A 12,930-nucleotide genomic window follows, 5' to 3' on the forward strand; every position below is an offset into this window, starting at 1 on the left:
TGCCTTCAAAAACAAACTCATGTTTGTATTCGTAATAATCCTCCATATTTGCATTTAGTTGATGTGTTGTTTTTTGTTTACTTGACTGCTGACCAGAGCTAGCAGACGACGCGAAACTATATATCAACCAATAGGAGCGCTCCGATTCCGGGTGACTCGGGCTAGAACTTCGTAGCCCGTACCACGGAATAAGCATAAAGTGTTTAGCATAAAGTAGTGTTTCTTTCCTCTGTGCCCATACTATTTGGTCGGGTCACGATTCCTGACCCGGGCTAGAAAAATCAAAGATGGCGACCGGGTGATGAACTGTCAAAAGCTCCCATGAAACGCGGGTCGCCTAGCTCGAGTCATTGGAGCAGTGTATCCCTGAAGACGCTCATTGGAGCAGTGTATCCCTGAAGACGCTCTATTAGAGCAGTGTATCCCTGAAGACGCTCATTGGAGCAGTGTATCCCTGAAGACGCTCTATATAGAGTGACTGAGTGGCTGCTATTCCTGTTACGAGTTGAACACAGTGAACTCTAAGCTAACTGGAACGGGCTGTCCAATGCTTAGCTACAACCAAAAGTGTGTAAGGCGGAGTGAGTGAGACAGGCATACCGTGTGGGATTCCCTTCTCTCTCGTACTCATACATTCAAGCAGGCTGTTGCAGCTCTTGAGTACGATTTTTCATTTTTAAAGTTTAAAAACGGATTTGAATGAGTATTAGGGCTATTAGTATTAGATCACAACCTTTTCTCTTAAATATTGTGATGTATTTGTAGTGAAATGCATAGAATTGAATAAAAATACGACCGAAAAATGGTGATGTATTGTGTTGCATTTGGATGCAAGAATGGGCATGTTAAAGGAAATGAAATACCATTTCACAGGTAAGTCAAACATTTTTATTCTGTTAATTAATTTAAAGAAATCTTTTTGTTTTACATACATTTCTAATACTTCTTTCTATATTGATCAGTTTATTTGACCAAAAATAAAACAACAAATTTGGTTATATTCCTAGTAAGTTATACCGTACTGTGATAGTTTCTATGTTTATTGAAAATTTCGGCCTACTTTATAGCATCTAAAATAAAAAACGTAGTTGAAGAACAAATTAATCCTTATTCAAAAAAGAATAAATAATATCTGATGCAGAAATTGTGAATGTTTCCCTACAAAGACTATCATTCATTCTATCACACATTCTATGTATGATGTAATTTATGGATATAAATTTGGTGTTAAGCATCAGCATATAATAAATATAGTATATTTATCATAATATTTGTATACGTTATATTATGTAGGTACAGTAGGCATATCATACATGTTATGTATAATGTATAATATAAATTTAGTGTAAGTAGCAGCATATAATACTAATAGAATCTGATAATATAATACTATAATCGAATAGAATCTATAAGTACGAAAAAATAAACATTTAATGAATTTTGTGTGAACACAGCTTTACAATAATGATTAATAATTCTGTGTTATCATCATGAGATGACATAATTTATTTTAGGTACCTACTTTTATTTTGAAAAATATGATATTGCTATCAGCTGAATTGTAATTAATTTTTGAAATCTTCCCATTTCAAATGAATTTAATAATCGTTCAATTTACAATTATAAAATAATTTTATATGTATAATTATATGTGTATTATTGTTTATATAATTTATAATTATAAAATAATTATTATTTAGCATATTTTACTGTTTGCTTATCATATGGTCATAATTATAATACAATTGATATAATGTTTCTTCATAGATTTCTTTGCATCATTTCTGAAACTCCCGCACTGATTTGAAATGTTATCAGAATACCTAGTATATTGCTATCATTACATAATTTAATAATCCTGTGTTATTGAATCATCATAATTTATTTTATTTACCTACTTTTACTGTATTGTGAAAAATATGAGATTGGACTATGAGCCTGTTTTTATATTCCCAATCATTTCATGACAGTTTATATTTGTCCTTGTTAAATAAATAAATAATACACTTCTCTTAAATCTGGCCCAAAGTTATTCCCATGCTTGTGAAAAGTTGACAATACTAAAACTACTGCAGTCACAAATGAAAAAATTGTTTTCTTTATTAATATTCAACCTATTTCATTATTTTTGCTCTCAAAAAGTTAACAATGAGCTGCTTAATAAAGGAAAAATAACGCTTCCGTGGAATAAGACATACAATATAGAGATAAAATAGAAATTGAGACTGTGCAATGCATTCTCCCATAAGAGCCAATGCGTAACAAAATGAACGAATCCCACAGCAATGCGGGTTGCCTATCTTTACCAGCTGCCTCACTTTTTTTGTGTTGCTAGTCCATTCCAGTTAGTTTAGAGTTCACTGGTTGAACATGGGCAGCCATGACAGAGAGAAGCAAGAAGCGGCGGAAAATTTGAATGGCCCTATTAATATAATGGAAACTTGCATAAAAGACAAGGTGCAAATCAGTTATATTTTAATAAATGCTACATTGAATTTTTATTGAGCATTTTGAATATATGTATTACAGTTGTTATGCATCCATAAAAATTAATTGTTTGAATTGCTTCACTTGAAGCCTTGGTGAAATTAATGTAGCCCAAGTTACAGTGTTACGGTAATACTGCTTAGCCATACAAGTGCTCTACTAAGTTGAAATGCCATACCGTAACTGCAAAATTATGACTTTAGAAATTGGATTATTTTTTATGCTATTTTGAGCAAAAACTAGTTTATGAAGACGTTTCTTTGATACCAGCTTACGGTAGTTATCTACATTATCTCTAAGCTCAAAACAAGAAGGAAAAATATGATAGTCAAAAAAATAACAAACTGAGGCCGGTATTAGATGGTAATATTTCTGTCATATGCAGATCATATGAAATAATTGTACGAGATCATATTTTCATCTTTTTTCATGTTAGGTACCGTCTAATACTATTACTATCTAATACCGGCCTAACATGATCATATAATATTAGCTGATGTCTTTAGTTCATTCCAGTCAAGTTTGCAATACCATCATCATCATGAATATAATAATTAGTCATAGAAATCAATTTAATTCACAAAAACACACCTATTCCTCCAGTGGCAGATAGGCTCTTGTTGCCTCTCTCTGTCATGGATGCCCTTAGTTCACTTAGTTGGCCGTGTAACACATTGAGAGCGCTGAAAGCACACGAACAGCCGCTCTATGGTTTACTATTTTAGCTCGTTGGGCTCTACAGTGTCAAGTGTGACTGGGGACTTGTCGCCAGTGTGTAAAGATTGCACTTTTCATTTTAGGTTATAATCTTGTAATAATAGAAATAGTTTCATAGTTTGTGAAAATAAGAAAAATAAGCATGAGATAGATTGAAAAACTACATTCTAAATAAAATTAATTAACAAAACTTACAGCACACAACTGGTAAGATCTAAAATTAATAAGAATTATTTTTAACTGACTTATTAGAAGCTTACTACGTTTATAATAGAACATTTTCCAAACTCTTCTGAATGTATTCAAATGGTGTATTCTTAACCATAATAACTTAGATGTTGGCTTATAATGATAAATTTCAGTCTTTTTATACTATCCAAAGTTGGAAGAAAAATTAGACCAGTTATCCACTTATCCTTGAGCTGCGTTTACACCACAGTTATTAACAAAATGTTTATAACTTAATCCTTATTGATTGTACTAGATTGAACGGAACTTGACAAACACATATGTTCATCATGTGTATGATAAGTTATGTTCAATCTAATAGGATCTATAAGGATTAAGTTATTAACATTTTGTTAATAACTTTGGTATAAACGCAGCTTCAAGTTAATTTTTCTCTCACAGTTTGAGCTGTGTTGAAAAAGTAAATTAGAATTATTAATGTAAATTGTTATAGTTTTTATTTAGGCATTTCAGTTGAATCATACTGTATTAAACTCTGTAAAAATTTATGCTTAGCCGAAATATTTTGACAAAAAATCAGCACTGTAAATACGGTACTCGTATTATGTGCAAGAAATTAGAGAATTAGAGATGTGTCGTTCGGTCACGACCCGTTCAAATTGAACGGGTCATTAAGGTGAACGAGTGATCCGGATCTTTTTTTCTCAAAAGACCCGGTCATCAACTGGGGTAAAACCCTGACTGTTTTTTGCTTATTTATAGGAAAACTGCAGAAAATTGAACGGGTCGCGGCAGTGAATGTGAACGATTGACCCGAATCATTCTTGTAGTGATCTAAACTTCCCATCTCTACAAGAAATGTCAGAATCTTACAGTTTCACAATAATAAACTTTAATTTGAAATTATGGGTAGTTCTATATTATTTGAATAGCTCAAAGCCTATACTGTATTACATTAGAAACCAAGTGTTCAAGGAAGTTGCTATATTATAGGCATTGCTTCTTACTGCCTTCATTATTATATAGACCTCCAGATTTTGGTGACCGGAAATCATGTTAGGTGACACCGCCAACATCAGGTTTGGTTTGGTCATAATAATTTATTACTGTAGTATTATTTATTACGAGCAAGTGTTACCCGTGCACTGCAAGGGTATGTTTAAAACCAAAAATCTAGTGTGGCGCGCACACACAACTTTCCTTGCCGTTATGAAAATTGATCACCTGACGCTTGTGTTCACGCGCATCTCAAGTCTACTTATAAACAAATATCTGAGTCAGCTGGTGACAGGACAATAACGCTGGAGACATACGACGTCTGCTATCTCTTCATAGTGAATGATTCAATAGAATCAACAGTGTCCAACAGTTTGCAATTGGATAGTCACATTTTCTTGAATTTTAAGCTTATTTTCAATTTTAGGTGAAAATTTTATTGAATATTAATTGTAGAGATTCTCATGCTCAATCTTTTCCACTCGAAATGTTTTCTTTAAATTGTATCTGAAGCCTGATAATTGGGAATCTAAAATCAAACTTTGCATAGATGGGGCGGAGCTCCTGAAATTTTTACAGATATGGGACTTGTGGCAGTTGATACAGCTTATCAATGACTATTCTAGGTATAAATTTGATCAAAATCGTTGGAGTCGTTTTCGAGAAAACCGCAAAAAAACCTGTTTTTGACAACATTTTCTCCATTTTAGCCGCCATCTTGAATTGCATTTGATCGAAATTGTTCGTGTCGGATCCTTATATTGTGAGGACCTTAAGTTCCGAATTTCAAGTCATTCCGTTAACTGGGAGATGAGATATCGTGTACACAGACGCGCGCGCGCACACACACACACACACACACACACACACACACACACACACATACACATACAGACCAATACCCAAAAACCACTTTTTTGGACTCAGGGGACCTTGAAACGTATAGAAATTGGGGCATAGTTCCATGCTGCAGTTCAGTTACTACATACATTGATGATCGCAATATTTATATTGTAGTTCTGATTTTTTAATATATTGTTATTAAAAAAGTTAATTTTTCAGTTTTCAGCTATTTCCGCCAAATCCAGTAGACAGAAAATTTCGCTCTCGCTTTTTTCTAGATTATGATATTCTGAATAAAATGAGATAATTCGGAACTAATGTAGGTATGCCGAGATGGGTAAAGGTATTATTCAATAAAAAAACATCACAGTAAAAAAAAGTACAGTATATTCTAAGAAGGGAGCACTAAAAGGAATACAAATTATCCGCAAGCGAACCACAACTCAGAAGAGTACTATGAGTGATAGCCTTTGCTTAAGTCGAAAAAATTATCAAGCCCTTTCTTCATCTAATTGTGGATATGATTTTCTACTTTCTCATTTATTTTGATACAGTTAATACGTTTTTCAGGAAAAGTATTTGATTTGTTTGCAAATAAATGTTATGTGGAGGACCCATCTAAAATATTCGTCGATTTGACCTCCTAGATATTTAGTGCTATTGATTTCTTTTGTATGTGAACAATTGCAGTTAGGTATTTGAGTTTTTATAGTAGTTGACATAGTTTTAAATTTATATTGTCAAAAGTACCGATAGCACAGTACCCTGTGCTAGGCCTGGGGGAGTCATTTTAGAGGTATCAGTACATCCGTCTATTGTTAAAGATTTACAAATAAATATACATAATAATAAATTATAATACACATACAAAAGTTGCTAAGTGAACTTAGTCATAATTATGATGCCCACTATTATTATATGTGTTGTGGTGATCATAATATTCTTTTTTCAAATATAACATGATGCGTCAAAAATCGATTGAGTTCGATTATTTAGCTAAGTATTAAGTAGCTTCTAATGGCTTGTTAAAATATTTCTCAGGAACCATATTTTTCAAGTTAATTGACAATAGAGCTATGAGCAATAGTATAAAAGACTTCTTTTATATACAGAGTGTTCTGAAAAGAGGTGCCCATAAGTCAGGGCATGATTCCTCACATCAAAAGAAGAAAAAAGTTCCAATTAACATAGGTCCGAAAATGCTTGGTTACCAAGTTATACAGGGTAAAAGATTTCTTCTGAATTTCAGTTCCCCTGCTGAAACGAAGCCCTACGGGTATTTTTTGGCTGTTAATTAAGATGTACAATTTAGCGTACTTTATGTAATATGAACTGAAAAAATGAATAACGCCGTTTCCAGACTTGTAGCTACAGTAATTTTTAAGATAATGTGAAGTAATACGCGTAACTTGGTCCTAAAAAAACAAGTTCCTTTAAGGTTTGCATCTTTCTATAAAGAAAGGACGGATTATGCATGTACGGAATAGGAAATACCCGATTGACGCATCATCACTTTATGAACCAATGAACTTTTACATAAAGATCATGAATTTACCGAGGTTGGTTATAGTCCCATTTTCATCCTTATTAATCAATAATTTTAAATTCAATTATTTGAACAAACTTATTCAATTTGTGATTCAAAGTTTACGTAACGATAAAAGCTCAACCAAAAAGCTTTCTCAAAGCGGTTCCATTGAGTAATTGGTATCTCGCGCTATTCATGCATGAAAGGTTATTGGGTTAATGGGTTCTAGGGCAATCAAACTCATTTTTTATTGCTAAAAATTTTTAACTCTGATGAGGATTATCCACGTAATTTTGACTAAATAATAAATATTATCCTATGTTTCCTGGACATAAGGAGATTGCATTTTACTAAATATTCCCCGGTGCAAAGCACGGGTTACCTGCTAGTTTTCAATAAATTATTTTCACTTTAAAATACTGTTCAACTTATGATGTGATGTATTCATTTGTTGTAGAAGATAATGGCCCGTTGGAGGATGGAAGTTTGGAAAATGGCAATATACATGATATTCCCAGTGGGTTGTTTCCATCTGTTCAATCAGCCCCAGTTATTCGAGGAGTATGTTTTGAAAGTGAAGAAAGAAATGTATCCGCCAATTGTGTATGAAAATGATGCCACTTACAAGAAAGCGATCAAAGAGATCAACGCAGAAAATGAACTGAAGAGATTGAAGGCAATGGAAAAATCTCTAAATTAATCATTGTAAATAATTATCATGTGTTACATAGTTCTAAGAATTGTGCATAATTTTACCCAAATGTTAGATATTTTGTAAATATATCAGATTGAGTTTGATAGTTAGACTTCATTCATTCTATTTCTGGCATCATCAAACAGTTCAGTTTCTCAATCACAAATTATAGTGAGGTTCACATATAGTCAGTGGAAATGATAGGGTTACATAGTTGCCAATTTTCTATATCCACTACCTTCTATAGTAGATAGATGTGGTCCAAGTCATCCCGGCATAGGCCTATCTGGTAAAAAAAATTATTTTTAATTCTTGTTAGTAATGATCAATTACCTGTATCTCAAATTTATTATATTCATCAAAACGATATACGTTCTCATGATTTAATGATAAATTTTTATGATTGAAATGAAATATTCAGGTCGTTCATTATATTTCTTGATAGCCTTCAAACGATTAGGCAACGGTGCGGAGTTAGAAAATGATAGAGCTTGATGACAGACCAGAATAAGAAAGCAATGTTAATCAGATGCTGACTCTTTTTCTTGACGAATAAAATGTAATTTATTATTTTAAACAAGAAACAACTGTAAATATTCCATATGGTATCCTCTATAGAAGGCAGTGGCAAGGGTTTTTAGTATTAAGGACACTATCTTTCTTCTCTGCCATTATAACGTGGACTACCTCACTATAATATGTAAGTAATGCTTGTCACACATGTCCGTCATGTTAACTGTGCCACCACATCCCTCCAACCTACAGTAACTATCCTATTATATTAAGTGAGCAATTTCTGAATGTCTGTTTATATTTTTATATCTGGTTATTTATGTTCAACGGATCTCAAAAACGGCTCTAACGATTTTCACGAAATTTGGAGCATAGTAGGTTTATGATATAAAAATTTGATTTCACTAGGTCTCATCCCTGGGAAAACTCGCTGAAGGACATGAAAAGGATAATATTCATCCTTGGCTGGAACAGCTGAGACTTTCGTCGTCTGTGGATAGTAAAAAGTGAGCGAGTGATTCTGTGGAAAATCAAAATATCGCATCCCCGAAATTCATAAGCTGACGTATAGCCAGCTGTTATAGTATATTTCGCACCTAGAGCAGAAAATGAGATTTTTCCGACTCGAAATCGGTTTTCAAGTCCGATGACTGGAAAAGATTGAGAGCCGGAAAAACATTTTTGCCCGTGGTGTGAACGCTATTTTTCGCCACACAAAAATAAACAATATATTTATATATGAGAATAGTTGTTTACTAAGCACTTCCGAAAGCAAAAGTGGAAGGTGATAGCTCTAGCAAATCTGTGGTAATCTGGATATCAGAAAATTGTCCAAGTATTTTTATTTTTTATTCTGATTTGTCTAAATAACCTAAAAGATGATGTTCAATTATGTGGAAGGTTGAGTTTATACTTTTTTATTCTTTCAAATGACAATAAGATGATTATTATAAATGTTTTAATTATTGAATAATGAACACAAATAATGAAAAGTTTTTTGATCACCTTTCTTAGTTCCATGTTAGTGGCTGGAAAGGGTACTCTTTCCGGCCTAGGCCGGAAAGAAACCTGTTCTGACGTCAGACGAGAGTCGTCTGCAAACAATGTCTTTCAGATCTACGTAGGGACTGGAAAACAGCTGCTTTCTGTGCAGTGTGGCGAAAAATATAAATACGATCATTTTAGATAATTGTGTTCTGTTTATCAATAAAAATAACGAGCGAAGCTCGGTGCCCCGATATTCCATATAATCAATATAAATATAGTCACTGTAATCCCTCCCACATAAATATTGAACATTAGTAGGATTGGAACGCTGTATGACAGGTGTAACCATGGATTAATTTGTGTGTTCACTACATTCTGATCCGAATTTTCAAGACTTGTGCCGTGCGAGCGGCTGAAAAAAAAACTAGTGATATTTTTAAAATTTTTACGATTTCAGTAATATAAAGTTTTATCAGGTAGCCTTCATTTTTTCCGATTATTACTTTTTGAGATCCAGTCAATAGACATAAAAAAGGGGGGTGTGCTTGCAATATATATTGTAGTTCTGATTTTTTAATATATTATTTGGATACATGAGAGAAGTCCAGAACCAACTCATGTCAGTATAGCACAAAATTTCCTTGTGCTAGATAAAGAGTGGCCCAAAAACCTCGTATTTTCGTTCATTTTCCAGTTTTCAGATATTTCCGCCAAATCCAGTAATCGGTCAGAAAAATTTGCTCTCGCCTTTTATCTAGATTAAAAAAATTCTGAATGGAATGAGATCATTCGGAACTCTCTATCTCTAAAGAGTTCTGAGTTATGATTATTCAAAAATGAGTAAAATTTAAAGAAATTTCAATTTTGATAAATTTTAGTTTTTGATCGACAATATCTTCCGATTGTTACCATTCAGATTTATAATTCGAAATCCCTCTGGGCGTATTTTTGTGCTCTACAATCTCCTTGTCTTGTGAAAAACACCTAATTTTTATTTTCAACCATCATCACCAACTAAATTGTCGTCACATTGATATTTCGCACAATGATATAAGTTCATGAGATTATATTATATGAGAATCACCCCTTATGACCGGTCTACACGACAACGATAGTTTGCGTCGTGTAGACGGGAGATCGTTGTAAATTTCTGAGATTTGAAGGTTTGTGCTTTTTTCGATCAATCTCAGACAGGTTTGCGTCAATTTTTCTAGGAAACGATTATGTCTCATCTATCCATCAAAACCTAAATCGCTTCAAAATGAAGATAGAGAATTCGCGATTTCAGATTCGGATTCAGCACCCTCAAATTAAGTATGTGCGAGGTCAATTCTCAAAAACAAGGAACATTTTTTAATCGATAATAATTATCTTATTTACTCTATAGTAATGTTATAGATATAGTTATTCACATATTCACTCTCCACTTGATTATCAATATTCTTGATTATTATTATTGAGAAGGAGGAGGAGGTGGTGGGGAAGGAGAAGTTGGAGGAGGAGGAAGAAGAGGTGGAGGAGGAGTGGAAGGAGAAGGTGGAGGGGTAGGTGGAGGATTGATTGATTGAGTACTTTATTTATGTAGATTACAATATATACTGGCTTATACACTTATATACAATAGCTTACAATACAGCAAAATTATAGATGAATTTACATAATATAGACTAAGAAAATAATTATTGAACTGTATATGATATGAAAAAGCAATTTGTAATATAATAACTATATATATAATAATTATATTGTTATGCATCTACATAAATTGGCGGAGCTTTGGACATATCAATGTCCATTCTTCGGAAAGAATATTAAAAATATCCTCCCCACTAACTCTCTACCAAAAGGAGGAGGAGGGGAGTAGGAGGAGCAGGAAGAGGAAAAGGAGAAGGTAGAAGATGAGGAGGAGGCTTGAGTTACTATTCATCTCAAGTTTATAAACACTTCAAAGACTTCGTATAGAATTTATATACTTATGAATAAATGTTATTTCCCAAAAAACTAAAACTGCAACATCAATTACACAAAATATTAGATAAATTACAATATTACATACAATAGTTAGTTACAAAAATTCTTATAATGTGTCCTCTACTTGTTTAGTTTTTTCTGTGTGGAAATTGACCTACTCCACTATGGCGTACCATGTTCTAGAGTAGGTTTTGTTCGTTTTTTTTTGTGCGTATTACTAATTAGTTAGTGTATAGTAAGTCTTTAGGTGGTTAGTTGTTGTTTGAAATGATGCTTTCTATGTTCTGTCTTCCTTTGCTCATCAACCAATTGTGTACTATTGTTTTGAACTTTCTAGGATGATTAATCTGTTTAAAGTTTGCAGGAAGTAGATTATATAATTTTGGTGTTGAATGATTGAAATATCTCTGGTATAGTGCCTTCCTTGCAACACTGGTGATGAGAAGATTCCTGTATCTGGTGTTGTGGTTTCTGGTTTGAAATGTTGTTGGGTTCTTGTGTAATCTGCATAGTATCTCCTTGGAGTAAAGCTGTCTTGGATCCATCACGTCAAACTCATTGAATAGCTGGTCTGATGAATAGCGTGGAGGCTTCTGGTTGATGACCCTCATGATCAGCTTCTGTACCCTGAGGAGCGGTTCGATAAGAAGCTTGCACCTCCCCATCCCACAATCCCATACAGCATGAGGGACTGTGCTAGAGAGAAGTAGGTAACTCTTACACATCCCTTGTCGACCAGTGTCCTCAGAATCCTGAATCTGCAGATAGTCTTCATCAGTCTCCCACATAATTCATTGAGATGATGATCCCAGCGCAGAAAAGAGTCCATTGTAACTCCCAGGTATTTCTGTGACTGTTTCCTGTGAACTGTGTATGAAGTGTTATTCCGTTGAGTCTTGACTACTATCTCATCTTCTGTTGGCTGTCCATGTTGAGTCGCCGAAAAGGCCAGAAAGAAGGTTTTCTCATGGTTCAATGTTAGCAGATTTTCAGCCAACCAGCGAGACACCCTCTGAAGTCCAGGCCCGGCTTCTCTCCAGGTCATCTCCCAGGTCGCTTCAGAGAACAGTATCATCTGCAAATGTGGTGATTGATCCATTAATTTCCATGTTGCATAATGGATTTATGTAGAGAAGAAAAAGAATTGGTCCTAGTACTGTTCCTTGTGGCACTCCAAACTTTACAGTCAGCTTGTTGCTTATACATCCATTGACTCTGACACATTGTGTTCAGTTTGATAGGTAGCTCTTGAAAAGATTCCATGCGACTCCTCTTATTCCATAGTTATCAAGCCTTGAAAGAAGAATGTCATGTGACACCTTATCAAAAGCCTTCTTTAAATCTAAGAATACTGCTAATGGTTTCTCTTCAGTGTTTATTTTATCGGCAATCTGAGTGGTCACATAGTGGATAGCACTGCGACTGGATAGCATTGTACTGCGACTAGATCTAAAACCATATTGGTTTGGCGATAGAAGATTATTTTTTTCAAGAAAATTTTTGATAATGTACTGAGTAATGATATGGGTCTGTAGCGATTCATATCTTTCTTATCTCCTGTTTTGAAGATTGGACAAATGACAGCTTCCTTAAAACACTGTGGAAAAACACCTTCCTCAAAAATTCTGTTTGCAATATGTGTTAAAGGCTTGGCAAGTATAGTATTATTCTGTTTGAAAAAATCTGGTTTTAAATTATCGAGTCCAGGTGCACTATTAGCTTTAAGACTATTAATGATTTTTATCATTTCGTCCTCACTGACAGGTGTAAAGAATTAATGACTGGCAGACTATCTGATCAGCTGCCGCATGCTCATCTGCGCCATCACAATCGCTATTTAGAATGTCCTGGGCCAGTTTTGATCCAATACTTATTAAAAATTCATTGAAAGAATTTGCCATATCTTTATCATCATCTCCCATGGAAGAACTGGGTCGAGGCTACCCCAACGCTGTGAAGGCATAGTGGGGAGAGACAAAGAAGAAGAACAAGAAGGATATTTTGA

The 12,930-nt window shown here is 34.0% G+C and overlaps 1 protein-coding gene across 1 annotated transcript in view; it reads left to right on the top strand.

Annotated features, from left to right (window-relative positions):
• The window catches only part of LOC111052514 (esterase OVCA2), an 84,091-nt gene extending 76,531 nt beyond the window's left edge, over positions 1 to 7,560 (top strand). The window contains exon 6 of the mRNA XM_039433498.1: positions 7,218 to 7,560. Within this exon, the coding sequence (XP_039289432.1) occupies positions 7,218 to 7,369 (152 nt within the window). The 3' untranslated portion in view covers positions 7,370 to 7,560. The remainder of the gene's footprint in view (positions 1 to 7,217) is intronic.
• Positions 7,561 to 12,930: the final 5,370 nt, after the last annotated feature.

Source organism: Nilaparvata lugens, chromosome 1, assembly GCF_014356525.2.
Source record: "Nilaparvata lugens isolate BPH chromosome 1, ASM1435652v1, whole genome shotgun sequence".
Lineage (NCBI taxonomy): Eukaryota > Metazoa > Arthropoda > Insecta > Hemiptera > Delphacidae > Nilaparvata > Nilaparvata lugens.